At 36.5% G+C, this 14,691-nt stretch overlaps 1 protein-coding gene and 1 pseudogene across 3 annotated transcripts; one reads left to right on the forward strand and one right to left on the reverse strand.

Moving 5' to 3' along the window:
• Positions 1 to 544: 544 nt before the first annotated feature.
• LOC125188074 (histidine kinase 5-like) lies at positions 545 to 7,103 on the reverse strand (annotated as a pseudogene). Its single transcript, XR_016130577.1, has 13 exons — positions 6,875 to 7,103; positions 6,555 to 6,596; positions 5,607 to 5,682; positions 4,950 to 5,177; positions 4,358 to 4,816; positions 3,987 to 4,099; positions 3,129 to 3,558; positions 2,472 to 2,564; positions 1,459 to 2,386; positions 1,326 to 1,382; positions 1,013 to 1,239; positions 815 to 903; positions 545 to 740 (listed from the first exon to the last, which is right to left on the reverse strand). The product of XR_016130577.1 is annotated as a histidine kinase 5-like (transcript).
• Positions 7,104 to 11,435: 4,332 nt separating this feature from the next.
• LOC125186084 (uncharacterized) lies at positions 11,436 to 14,071 on the forward strand. 2 transcript variants are annotated; one of them, XM_048082397.2, is made up of 9 exons: positions 11,436 to 11,687; positions 11,756 to 11,960; positions 12,037 to 12,127; positions 12,195 to 12,340; positions 12,412 to 12,655; positions 12,731 to 12,835; positions 12,901 to 13,083; positions 13,150 to 13,351; positions 13,438 to 14,071. In XM_048082397.2, the coding sequence occupies exons 1-9, from the start codon at positions 11,474 to 11,476 to the stop codon at positions 13,938 to 13,940; spliced, it is 1,893 nt and encodes a 630-aa protein (XP_047938354.1). In that variant the 5' UTR covers positions 11,436 to 11,473; the 3' UTR covers positions 13,941 to 14,071. The 2 variants fall into 2 exon arrangements, with proteins under 2 accessions (XP_047938354.1, XP_088914962.1); XM_089058836.1 differs by lacking the exon at positions 12,731 to 12,835.
• Positions 14,072 to 14,691: the final 620 nt, after the last annotated feature.

Genomic DNA, 14,691 nt, shown 5'->3' on the forward strand with positions numbered 1-14,691 from the left:
GTATATTATTATCATCCTATTTTTAAATCAAGGAGTGATGAGGCTAGTGTTGATCTTCGATGTGCGTATTGGACTCGGTTCATGTTGCTGCTCTTATGCGTTCCCCACAGATAGCATCAGAGTTATATGCACACATTGCCTGGAGTGGAGAGAGATTATACTACTCATTCCTCAGCCTTCGTTCGACTCTCCTTGTCTTGATCCATTTCATCACCACTTTGGTCACAATTTGGAGCTCGGATTCTTCACAATAAGGGTTGTTATCAGCATGCACATTGCCATTCGTATTGGCTGATAAGAATATGTCGAATCCTCAGCACATCCCAATAACCTAGAACATAACAATAGATCCTTTTCATAACTCTATCGGGACATCTCCTGCTACATGTCCTCCTGATGTGAGCTGCTTTTGTCTGAAACACAGTGCTTCATTACCTCCCTCGGCCTAAGTTTCATAAGAGACACAACGAACCCCACCTCATGTCTAGACCTATCTTACTAGCTACACCAACAAAACAAAAAATTCAAAAATAAAGTGTCGCACCTGACTCCACCTTGGAGAGACCAAGGATCGATAATGTTGATCAGCTGGAAAACCAAATCTTCAGAAGACATCAGCTGCATTTGTTCTTTATCGAGGTTAGTGGTTGCAAGAATCTCCGTCATGCTCACAACTCCAGGAGAGGAGACCTTATCTCATGAGACATTGTCGCCAGCATTTGCTTCGTGCGCATTGTCCTCTGCTAGCTACCGAATCAGCTACCATTTTTTTGATATTCAATCTAACTAATCAACTAACTATAAGATGAATAACCTGTAATATGGATCGTCATGTTAAGATCCATCTCCTTAGCTTTCTGCACAGCCATCTCCTCTCTGAGTTTCGCCATCTCCTCCCTTTTCCTGACCGGCATTGGAGCCATTACACAACGCAACGTTGTGAGGCTGGAGGCAACAAGTTTTTTGGATTGAGTTAACGATTCAAGATGTACGTGGATCGATGGAATATAACCTGATCAGTAACTTCCATTCCCATGTAACTCACACAAGTGGTCTCTCCTGCCTTGCTGAAACAGGCTCCACATAGATCAAGAACTTCTGTGAACCAAACAGCTCTGTTTCAAACGTGATCTCCCTCTTGGCAGGCAATCCGCGTTCCAAAACCTCCCTTTTAAATTCTTGGGATTCCTTCACGCCAGTGCCAGTAAAGATTTTCATGTCCGTTTTGCCTATGATATCCTGTAAAATCAGTTAATCCGATGAATTATAGTGGCAGATGCTCCACCAAAATGTCTTTCAGACAAGACAGGATCACATAGCCATACCTGCTCTCCCAAGCTCGGGAAGTGATTGAAGATGAACCTATAACGCATACCCTTATCCTGCAAAACGTTAGAATCCATGTCAGCCTTGAACCAAACCACAATGTGAGTATCCCGGATGAGAAAAAATCTACACCTGAAGGCCTATAACAACAGGGGCATTTTGGAGGACGAAATGCAAGAAGTTATCGGCTTTCTCCAAGAACTGAGACAGATCCTCCACAGAGTCGACTGCCTCTCCAAACTATCTATATTCTCTTGCAGTTTCTCCATCAACACTTGCTCCCTTTGAAGGATAGCTTCCAGAAGCTTCTCAAGATGCATTGCTTGCTGCTTCGTCTATAGCTACAATCTCCCCTTGGGAGTTGGGAGACAACGTCCTCCTTCCTCCTCTTGGGAGCCTCTTGGTACAGATACCTCAGATTCTCGTCAAGAATGGAGATGGGGCGCTTGTCCCCACCATATCCGTCCTTCTGACAACGATGCTCCTCCGATATCTCGAGCTTCTTGAGCTCTACCTCCTGCTGCTGCTTGCTGAGCTGGTCGAGCTCCTCTCTCAAGAGGCGCACGACGTTGGCCTGCTTGAACTCCCAAAGTTTGTGAGCTCCATCATCAGCCTCTGGAAATTGACTATGTTGGGCTCTTCGTTGATGGTGACCTCCTCCAACATGTCTTGATCTGCTCCGAGCCTCTCCACATTAAACTGCCTACTGGCTTCGCTAATGTCCTCCGGCCACATTGAGGTCATCACGACGTCCAAATCCTCAGGCTGATCACTCTCCATCTCACAACCCATTCTTCTCTATGATTCTGTCTCAACAACTAAGTCTTGCCTCAACTAAGACAATGCTGTAGTTCTATCAAGTATCATCTTTTTTATGTCCTCATATCAGCCTTGAGTTACTGTGACTGCACTAGAGGTTTAACAGAGCATAACGGATATTCGATATCAGAAAATTGTTGAAACGAGAGCCATCCTCGTCCCTTTTACGTTTCATTTCACGTATTAATCTTCCCTTTTCCAATTCATGACGCTCTCTTTCACACAGTACAGCTTCCTCCTCCTAAAGATAGTGAATGTGCAAAATTGCAAATTATGAAATTATCAAGAAAAACAAAGGGAAGAACTAAAAAAGGAAACATGCTTACCAGTTTGATGCTGGCTAGGCGAGACTTGATAATTTCATCTTGCATGAGAATATCTTCTTCCTGAACCTTGCCATCTGCATAAGCTACCTCACCCTTGTCAGGACAAGGCAAAACATAAAATAGTTTTCATTATACTAGGGAAAAGAATCAAACAAAACTTTGAGACAATAAGACGAAAAAAAAAGTTTAAAAAAGCTGTTGAGCCGTATATCTGTATGATATATAGGCAAGATTATCAGTAGGTTAATTACAAATTGTACTTGTTCACTCCGGTGCTATAACATCCTTGTAGCACTAAAAGAACAAATACAAAATTTGCTCCATGAAGGAAACCAAGGAATAGCTCAAAAACAGCATAAGAATGTTTGAAGTTCCTTCCCTAAGACCAACAACAAAATGAGGAAGCCGGGAAGTTTCTTACTTTTAAAATACAATTTAGCAGACCACTATCAATATTTTTTCTAACTGCCATCTAAATGGGAAAAACTAGATCCTTCTTCCAACCTAAAGTATCATTACCATCTTTATCATATCAACTTTTGAAATACTTTTAGCAGAGGATATCTATAAAGATCACCTCAAAATCTTGCCAATTACAGAAAGTACACTGAGACAATCAATAAGTAGAGCAGCACAAGATTTGATAAATATTTTTACCAAATTGTCATTTGTACAGAGTTTTTCTGTCTTTCAATTCCCTCCTTCATTTCCAACAAACTCCTCTGCCATAAAAACCCAATTAAACAAAGCAAAAAATTTTTACAGGATGAGTATAACTGTATAAGAAAATAAATTTATGTAAATGGAGCCAAACTTCACTGGAAACACCATGGGAAGAATCAAACGCTCCATAGAGGCAAGGCCACATCTGAGAAATTGAAAATTAAACCAAAAGAACTTTTGGACGTGATGAGCTCATATGGCGTCCAGGAATCATGCAGCATATGACGACAAGTGACATTTATATTTTCATGCTAGTAGATTTTACACAAATAAGAAACGGTAAATATTCAACATATTAGTTAAAGCATAGAAGAGCATACAAGTTGGGCATTGATATCTTTCATGGCTTGTCCATCCTCCCACGCTTCAGATATGATCGTGCCAAAAGTTCATTGAAAAGAAAAGGAGTGGAAATAAATAATTAGATGATACAGATTACCAGTTACAAAATGATAAAAAAAAATAATAAAAAAAATCTAAGGGAGCGCAGCAGCATAGAAATTTATTATTCATCTTGTTAAATAATACTGTGGTGATTCATATGTATTTTCGTTAAAGAAAAAAAAAACAGAAAATAGTAAATCTTTTTTATGGCAATATTAAGTACAAATAAGTCGATCAAAATAAATCAAGAGCTTTTCCTGAATCTAGATAGATTTCTCATTTCTGTTAATCTCCATAATTCATTTCAGGCATTAAAAACATTACGATTTTACAACTGGAAGCAAATATCTTTAGTCTCTACGTAGTCCATTACAACCCTCTGAAAACCCCAGATCTATTTCCAAATACCTGACTACTCCAATGTTGCCAAGTCTGAGGGAATCCTGGTGTACTCTCATCCTTGCCTCTTGTCTTTCAGCTTTTAATACGGACATCAATAAATCAAATATTACTTTCATTCTCTGCATTGGAAGAAACAAAAGAAAATAACTGCTCGACCAGAACATTGATCCAACCTCTTTGAGGAGCTAAATCCAAGTGTCAGGCAAATCAGAATCGCAATCAGACCTTACACGTTAATATACTATTCGGTGAAATTCAATCTCTGACTTTTCAAAATTTAAACATAAAAGGAGACTGCCTTAGAGTAAAATAAGACAGAATATACAATAATTATGAGAATCACAAGCCAAAATCTGTGCAGGTTAGAGAAGGCAAACCTTAGGTTTCATCTGTTCATAATCTCTGATATCCTTAAGCTCCTGTTTGAGTAAAGGAAAAAATGGATGTAAAGAACTTAATACGGGATTCTCCTTTTAAGGTCGAAACTTCACTTACAAGTATAACAATCATAATTTTGACTCAAGTACAAATAAAAAGGAGAAACCGCCAACAACATTTTCAAGTCGTTCACATTTATTCTGGGAACTCCGAGACCTCTTCACATGATTTTTTCAGTTCTTCCTCCATTGCTGAAACCTTTGCTCGTAGTGTAGTTCCTTCATCCTGGAATCTCAAAACTAATGCTAAAAATAAATATCTAAGGAAGTTGTGTTAGTTATACTAAGAACTCTTAGGTTCAGGTTTTAGAATTTTGACAGGGTAAAGATCTAAACACAATTTAAAACCTCTATTGAGGGGTGACCATCATGCCCAAGCTGTTCTTTAACGAGTCCATCCTGCATACCAAAACCAACAAAACACTTATATATTAATTTAATTAAACAACAGAATTAATGAAATCATATGACTATCATGTGATGACAGAAGCTTCGCATAACAAGGATAAAGTAACTAACATAATGGACACACCTTACAAGGGGAGTTTTCGACCTGTCCAATTGACGGAGAAATACGATGATTTCTTGCCTGATCACTAACACGAGAACCCCGTCCCCTGCCAGAAGAGGTAGTAGCCCGACTACGGCTTTCTTTTCTTTTACTTACATCACCACCTAGCTTGTTGTTGTCAATTGGTTCTGTGTTCTTGTGCCGAGCATCAGCTGCTGCTGGTTGTGTACTTCCAGAAAAATTACTGTCCTAAAAGAGACAAACAAACAATAAAATAGTATTATTAGGAAGTTCCAAACATCAAATAAATCAAGGAACAAGAAAAGGAAATAGGCAGTTAAGAATATAAGGGACAAAATACTTGAGCAAATCATGTTACATCAACTAGAACAAAAAATTATACTCCCTCCGTCCCATAAAAGTTGAGTCGTATTCCTTTTTAGTCCGTCCCAACAAAGTTGAGTCATTTCCTTTTTTTTAACTAAAGACAAAACATCTAATCACTCTTACTTTATTCAGTCATTTACTTTACCCTCTCTCATCTTCCCTACTTTTTTCATCTCTCCTATTTATTTAATATAAATTCTTAATCTCCGTGCCCAAAAGTTTTGTCTCAACTTTTATGGGACGGAGGGAGTATGTCACATCAGCTTGTTCAGCAGAAATAGGGCTGCATACTAAATCAATCTTCCGCTGCCTTTGAGTATTTGCTTCTATGTTCCACCGTTCTGCCACATGATATGGACAGGTCAAACTGAGAAAGAAAAGATTAAATGCATACATGACAAAATCAAGATGTAGATAGTAGAGGTAGCAAACTACGAGGCATGGATTTTAGGGCATACCGAAAAGCAAAAAAGGAAAAAAAGAATAGAAAATTCTAAACTAATACTAAGAATCTGCAATAGTTATAAGAAGAAGCACGTTTGTCAAATCGGATTAGTACAAAAGTCGCATCTAACCAGCTTTCATTTCGGCCTACTTTAAAAACCATGAAGAGTCGACCATGTCAAAACAAGAATGGAAGGAAGGAATTCGATATGAATGCCGGCTGCTTGATCAATTCTTAACTTTGTTCATGGTAGATGTAACAACAGTTGGTTGAGTATTCCACTAGCTAGAGTAGAATGTGAAGAAAGATGGAGCGATGTAAATTCCAGACCGTGCGTGTGTATTATAAGCTTCCAGGTATTATGCCTTGAATTATACTTGTGGTTTGCAGTGTGGCCCAGTAGGTAGGGTGGTGCACAGTAGATAAGGATACTTCATGGTTTTGCAACTCGGGTTTCTCATTGGAATGATTTTAACTTTCTATATGCATACATCAATAGGTAAGCTATGGATAAATGTGTTTCTCCAAGAGAACAAGTTCCTAATAAATTAACTTTTGGTGTTTTTGGAGTAAATAATGTTCCACACAAAGGTTCAGAAAGTGCTTTGCAGATATGACATAGAAACAACTAGCTCCAAAATGCCAGTTTATCTGCAATTTACTTTGCGGACTATATGTATATATATATACTATGCTATGAAAATGTGTATGGATGTATGTGCAATTTGAACTAAGTCCATAAAACAATCAAAATATTTGGATTATACAGTTACAGAAGCACTTCAAGCACATACAGCAAAATCATATCCTCAGCATTCAGCATCACACCATATTTCCTGATCTTGCCATTAACGATACAAAAAACAATAAACATCGAATCAGCATCCCCACATTGAGCATCAGTAATCATACATTCTTAACATAAACATGCAAGAACAAAAAACTTGTGAAATTTGAATTTTCTTTGCACCACAGAATGTATCTAGTTGAAGAATTCATATAAGTAAAATCCAAATACTCACATTATAATCAGAATCAGAATCATTGCTATCAACTAAAGACTCAATCAATTGTAGTCAATTGAAGATTAATCCATGATACATTTAACGCTTACATCAAAATTCGGCCTCTCTGTGTATGCTCGTGAAGGTGTGGACCCGGGAGAACGACGGCGAGGATACAGATGAATAGATTCCCTGAAATGGAGAGGATTAAGGTTTCCGAATTTGCTAAAATCTGCAGAGTTGAGCTTGAAGATTGAGTGAATTTGTAGAAACCAGAAAGGGGGAAAAAATGGTGGGCGAAAGGCAATTGATTTTTGTTTTACAAATTAAATCATCAGAGAAGATTAATGTAATTCATATGTCGAAAAATCATAAATTTGATTAAATTTTGCATTTTTCCTAATATATAATTTTCCAATGAAATTAATTTTGCATTTTTCCTAATATATAATTTTCCAATGAAATTGTATTTAATATGACACTTAAAAATCATACATAAATTTTATTATTAGTGAAGAACTAATGTCGTCAATTCATAAAAAAAAATGTGTTAATATAGATTTATAAAAGTGTATATATCGATAAATCATAAATTTGATTAAATTTTACATTTATCTTACAGTATAATTTTCCAATAAAATTGTATCTAATATAACAATTGAAAATCATACATTAATTTTATTATTAGTGAATAACCAATGTCTTCATTAAAAAAAATAGTGTTACCTGATTGAAAACGTCTACGTGGATGCCAATTTTATTATCTTGTGAATAGATCCCAATTTTATGATTTTTATGTCTTATTATTTTTAAAATTGCAGGAAATATGTGAATTGGACTGAAGGGGCATGTTAGGGTGCCACCACCCCTTAAAATAACATTATACCATCATTTCTAGCCAATCATTTGTACACGTGGACGAATAATAAGCTGCCACGTGACAAAAAATTTTTTTGGAAAAAGACGGTCAGCAATATGCTGGTCTTTAACCAGCAATATTTATTGTCCAGCAATATCCGACACACTATACAACAATCTATAGATTGTTGTGTAGTGTTTGTAATATTGCTGTGTAGCGTTTATAATATTGCTGTATAAGCGGTGTCACGGTGTCATTTTAAGAGGGGTTGTCATTTTAACACAACCCTTGGACTGAATGTCATTATTTTCTGTCAACTTGAATATTTAATTAGTACTAATATTTATTGAATTGAAATTCGTTAGACCCTTGAAACTCTACATAAATTCTACTTCATCCACAATTATAGCTATTTTTCTTTCTCATTAATATTTGACGATAATTTATCATGGTTTCAATTTCACCAAAATATGAATATTACGTTTAGTTTCCTTAATTTCCTTTTTCCTTATTTTCTCTTTTTCCATAATTATTTTGTTGGACCTGACTCTCTGAGCTAGCATAACGCACGTCATGAGAGGAGAATAGGAAGAAATAAATGAAGTGTGTGACATAGTTCATATGACATCTTGTATACTCATTAAAGAGAGAAAATATATGTCGAATCATATTATTTGATATATTTACTACTAACATTCTACACTTACAAGCACCTATTTTATAGATTTGTTTTGTTTTGGTGTTATGAATTTTTTTGGTTTAGATTTATATGTATTACCATTACTTTTTCTTCCACGATATTATTATATTGAAATGTCCACTAGTTTCATTTATTTTTTTATTTAAAGAAATGAATCTTACACTCCACTAAATTACTATACTCACATAAAATATTAAAATAAATATTTATTAATATTTTACATTCTTCGTATTTTATACTAATAATTTTTTAAATTTCTAACTAAGTATAGAAGAATAGAGTAATAGTACTTCGAACTTCAAATTACAAATCTTATTCTATGCTATAATTAAAGGCCCAATGGATCCGGGTCGAATTTTTGAGAGGCTGTATGATCCAACAGTAGAGGCCCATAAAAATATGCTACGTTATACAGGATGGTAATAGCAATAATTATTCAATTAATGATGATTAGATTTAGAGATCTATTGCCTTAAAAGTTATATTAATTGTATTTTTAAAATAAATAAATTAATCTAAAATCTAAAATGATATCTTATCTATTTAGCCACCATAATTTTGAAAATACTTCGGCAGTTATTTATCCTTCTAAAATCTTACAAATACACAATATTTTCGTCGATAATTAATTAATTTCTAAAATCTCAACTTATTTCTAATATGTTTACACGATTTGTTCCTTTATTTGTAGATTTTCGCAAAAAAATATATACAACCAACTTCGTTTTCTCCATTTTATCTGGTGACTACATATATCCACATTCATCATTAATACTCGTATTGTGATTTCATTGCATGTTAACATAATATATCAAAAATATGAAATATGAAATATGAATAGAACAATACTTGTAGATCAACACAATTCATTGATGCATAATACTACTAATTCATAAAACATAATAACACCATTACGTGTATCAGCAATGGCACGTGGGTATAGTAACAAGGACTTGTCAAAATATTACTTCTAGTATTTAGTAAAACAAGATAAGGGGTAATTGCTTGATTAGCATAGTTCTAGATTGTCTATCAACATCCCATAATTTAATTATCAATATCCCACAAAAATATATATTTGGATGCTAGTATAATCAACACTTTTACATACTTCAAAACTAGGGTCTAGGAGTATTTTTTCATTTTAGATTTCACCGGCTATTAATACAAAAACAAACTTAAATAAAACACATTATGTATTTAAACACAAAGGATGTGGGACGGAATTCACACCCATCTTGAGGTGGCCGGAGACCGGGCCTACCGAGCGGTCCGGTGCGTATAGACCGTACTCCTTTTGATTATGATATGATTTTTTGTATATGGTCACTGAAATTATAATTTGGCAAATAATATGTAGCAAATGATGATATGCTTGGATCCCTTCTCGTTTAAATAGATGTCGTTCTTCTTAGTAGCCGTGTTCACCCACATTATAGTTATTTAACATCGTTCGTTTTAAGTAATAAGAGCATCAGTAACGAATATGGACATGGCGGGACGAAGAGCTCGTTTAGTTTGTGGTGCCCTACGTGCAAGTCCATTAATGTTGATAATTTTGATTTTTTTTAATGAGTTCTTGTTTATTGAATAACATATAGTTTTGGCTAAAAATCTGATCATCAAGATGCCCAACTATTTATTGTTACTTTGGTATGTCTAGTAGTCCGCACCAATATTCTATAATTATTATTTATTGGGAAATCTATAATTCTTTTTTTCACCCCGTTACAAATATATTAATAATATAATATACATTCACATTGCACAACCCAATTATTATGGGCTTCTTATTTTCTTCAATCAAAACTAAAAAATATTAAGCGTAGCATTGAAAGGCCCGGTTTTTCTGGCCCATTTTGTCAATTTTATATTGACTCATTTTATTTCAGGGTAAATTACTAGAAAAATCATGAATTATGGTCATTATGTGATTTTTAAAATGGACAGAAAAAAATTGTGAATTCTAACATTTTTTTTCTCTCAAGTTTTCTACTAGTCTGATTTGGGTAAAGTGCATCTAATGGGGCATACAAAAAATTATACGACGACAAGATCGCCCATTATTTTTGTCATTTTATTCAATCCATTTAGGAAATAATTTGTCATCGATTTGAAACACATGTACGAAATCAGCAATGTATTAGAAATAGAAAATCAGAATATTTCGTCTTGAGAATACTGAGAAAAATAAAAACTGAATTTATGGATGAAATTATTGGGTAAGAGGGGTACAAAGTTCATATTTAATGAGTGACATTATTTTACTTACAACTTCATGCCATTAAAATAAATTTAGATACAAAATGGGACATATACTATTGGTGTCTTGCTCATGTCTAATCTCATAAATGCACACAATCTTATGGGTACTAATGTACTCCATAAGATTAAAGAGCCAAAAAGAAGAAGTTGAAGAACAAATATAGAAGACCCTAGATTGATCAATATTTCGTCTTATCACAACTTAGTGGGCCTATTTTATTTTATTTGAATTTTCTAAATGTAGGCTCTTGGTGATCTATCAACATCCCCTAATTTAATTGTCATTCTTGACTCAATTATTTTTAATATCCTACAAAAAATATATCATTAGATACTAGAACAAGCAACTCCCTTGCTTATTTCAAAACAGCAGTGTTTTTTTTTTTTAATTATCTTAACAAAAACCAACTTTATAAAACACATTTGTCTTTGGACACATATATATAGAACTCAGTCATTATTTTTTTACATTTAATTGCAATTTTGCATGCATGTAATTCCCAAATTCATTATCCACAACACAAAACACACACACACACACTAGTTCACTAAAATGATAAAATCTCACCCCAGGTATTCTCAACAAACTAGTAGACTTTTTCTTCTCTTTAAAAAATATTATCTTGCAACATATATTTATTTCAAAGTGATGAATTTACTAGTGAGTATTGCAAAGACCAAAAATAAAATGTAATGTCACATTTCAGAAGCAAGAATTTGCAAAATCAAAAGGCTTTTGGTAGTTTTCTCACCTAAAACTGAACTCTCAAGTCCAATAAAATAAGCAAAGTCGTTGAGAATTGAGATTCCAATCTCTGCATCCAATATATATATGACCTTTTCAGATCAAATGCAACAAATCAAGATTTCATATCAATCTCAAAAATGGCTGATTCATCAGCATTTCACCTGCTTTTCCTGCTGTTCTGCTTCTTGCTTGTTGCCACTGGTGATGCAGGGTACAGGCACCCCCGGCAGCCTCTAGACGCGAGGCTCAGAGATTTGATGAGTCGAATGACACTCGAGGAGAAGATAGGCCAGATGACACAGATTGCAAAAGAAGTAGCATCACCTCAGATCATCAAGAAGCACCACATTGGTAGAAATTAGAATCCCATCAGATTTCTTGTTCGCGTTTTTACATTTTGATGATAATCGCGTGTTTAGGCAGCATTTTGATCAGCCCGGGAGGTGAGCCGGCCGTCCATGCCTCTGCTGAGGCATGGATGGACATGGCTGACAGTTTTCAAGAAGGCGCTCTCTCTACTCGCCTCGGGATCCCTCTTATCATAGGCGTGGACGCGCTTCATGGCCACAACAACGCGTACAACGCCACCATTTTCCCTCACAATGTTGGCCTTGGAGCTACTAGGTAGTATTAGTTATGACAACTTTTTTGTTGTTTTATTGTTCAAGAATGAACCTTGCATTGTGTTGGTTGTTGCCAGAGATCCGCAGCTCGTGCAGAGGATCGGAGCTGCAACTGCCCTTGAAGTCAGGGCTACCGGGATACAATACACTTTCGCCCCTTGCATCGCGGTACATAAAAGCAAAAATCAAGAATTAGTCCCTTTTTTAGCATATAACATGGTTGATTGTTTTGTAGGTTTGTCGTGACCCGAGATGGGGCCGTTGCTACGAGAGCTACAGCGAAGATCCTAAAATCGTGCGGGAAATGACAGAGATTGTACCTGGCTTGCAAGGCTACTTGCCAGCTGAGTACCAGAGAAACTTCCCATATGTGAATGGAAGGTGTGTGTGTGTTGTGTGTGAAATTTAAGGCTACATTTCAAGATTTTTTAAGGCGATTCGTGCAAAAACAGTGAAAAAATCGCGTCTTGCGCTAAGCACTTTGTGGGAGATGGAGGGACGATTGATGGGATCGATGAGTACAACACGGTTATAGACTGGGATGGCCTAAAGAGCATCCACATGCCTGCGTATGTCGACTCAATCAGAAAGGGCGTTGCCACGATCATGATCTCGTATTCTAGCTGGAACGGGAAGAAGATGCATACTAACTATGATCTCATCACTGGATACCTCAAGAATGAGTTGAAGTTCAAGGTAGCTCTTTTATAACCAAGATTTGATCTTTATTGCTTTTTAAGTGAACCCTTTTCTTGTTTCCTCTTGCAATAGGGATTTGTGATCTCAGATTCGGAGGGGCTTGATCGTATCACAACCCCTCCTCGTGCCAACTACACTTACTCGGTCGAAGCTGCTATCAATGCAGGAATAGACATGGTTGGTGAATGTAAAAATCTAATCTTGTGAGCCAAGATTTCATGTTAGGTGCTGATTTGTTGCAGGTGATGGTGCCTTACACGTACCTCGAGTTCATCAACGAGCTGACTTCTCTGGTGTCGAAAGGGGTGGTCTCAATGAGCAGGATTGATGATGCTGTTGAGAGGATACTGAGGGTCAAGTTCATCATGGGACTATTTGAGCAGCCGTTGTCTGATCGTACGATGGTGAAGCATCTGGGAAGCCAGGTTGTGGCACTAGTCGAAGGCTGATGTTCGTGTTTTGGTACTGATTGGGATGTTGGATTCGCGCAGGAGCACAGACGGATAGCTCGGGAAGCTGTGAGGAAATCACTAGTGCTGTTGAAGAATGGTAAGGATGTGAGTAAGCCTCTGCTTCCTCTGCCAAAGAATGCGCGGAGGCTGCTCGTTGCAGGCAGCCACGCCGACGACATTGGTAGGCAGTGTGGAGGGTGGACTATGGATTGGCAAGGACAATCTGGTAATATCACAAAAGGTATAGTATATATGCTACGATTCTTGAATCTTGAATGAAAAAAGTGTGTGGTTTAAGGCCTTTTTTTGTTGACAATGTGTGATTAGGTACAAGTATTTTATCTGGTGTGAGGGATGCTGTTGATCAAGAAACTGAGGTTGTGTACATTGAGAATCCGGAGAAGGCGGTTGTTGCCTCGTCTAACTTCTCCTTTGCGGTCGTGGTGGTGGGGGAGGAGCCTTACTCGGAGTACGAAGGCGATAGCAAGGATTTGAGGCTGAGTGAGGTGTGCTACAGCACGATTTCTAACGTGTGTGGCGTTGTAGAGTGTGTTGTGGTAGTCGTCTCTGGCCGGCCTGTTGTGATGGAGCCTTTCGTCGATGAGATGGATGCGTTGGTGGCTGCTTGGCTACCCGGGAGTGAGGGTGGGGGTGTGGCTGATGTTCTGTTTGGTGACTATGGTTTAAGTGGTAAGTTGCCGCGGACATGGTTCAGGCGGGTCGAGCAGCTTCCAATGAACAAGGGCGACGCACATTATGATCCGTTGTTTGGGTTCGGATTCGGGCTCACAACCATGGCTAGTGATGGAGTTGGAGTGGCGGCAGAGTAGATGTTTCTTGAGGATGTAGATGTTGTGTTGTGTGGGCTTAGAGTTCTCACTTGAGTGAGGTGGTTTTGTGTTTTATGTGTGAATGTTGCATTTTACCATACATATAAAAGAGATCGACCATTCTACACTTAGACTATGTTTATCAGCAACCACCCAACCCAACCCAACCAGCCACTTTTTCAATATTTAATTTATTTCTATCTCCTCCACATCATCTTCCACATCATCAATATTTATCCAACCCAACCACCCACATTTTCATGGTTTATCAATGACCACCCCAACCACCCAACCACACTATTATATATTTATTTTTATATTATTTTTTAATAATATTATTAATACATGAAATACTTATTATTGTAAATTTATAGAAAAACGTAATAAATGACAAACTAAAAATTATAAAAACAAACAAAAAAAAATATACATTACAATAATTGAAATATAAAATTTAAAATACATAATTGGTGCTCATACATAAGATGAAAACTAGACATTCAATTGCAATTGCCGAATTTTGCCCATATATGCTCAACCAAATCGTCTCGCAGAGCTTTGTGAGCTTCTCTGTTTTGAAGTTGGGCTTTGTTTTTCATGTAAGAAGCTAGACTCGCAATTCTATTCGTAGAATATATGAAATCATTATTCGCATCTCCATCTCCATTCTCATGACTACTTTGTCCAAGTCGATCTTGAATAAATTCTGCTGGATCACAATAGTTCGAATATGTGCTTCTTTCGTCTTCCA

This window comes from Salvia hispanica, chromosome 5 (assembly GCF_029641045.1).
Source record: "Salvia hispanica isolate PSC_SH4W2 chromosome 5, Shi_PSC_v1, whole genome shotgun sequence".
NCBI lineage: Eukaryota > Viridiplantae > Streptophyta > Magnoliopsida > Lamiales > Lamiaceae > Salvia > Salvia hispanica.

Coding starts and splice junctions, on each gene's coding strand:
- LOC125186084 (XM_048082397.2), top strand. CDS start 11,474: ATGGCTGATTCATCAGCATTTCACCTGCTTTTCCTGCTGTTCTGCTTC. Junction 12,341..12,411: donor TTCCCATATGTGAATGGAAG/GTGTGTGTGTGT, acceptor GTGCAAAAACAG/TGAAAAAATCGCGTCTTGCG. Junction 13,084..13,149: donor TGAAGCATCTGGGAAGCCAG/GTTGTGGCACTA, acceptor GGATTCGCGCAG/GAGCACAGACGGATAGCTCG.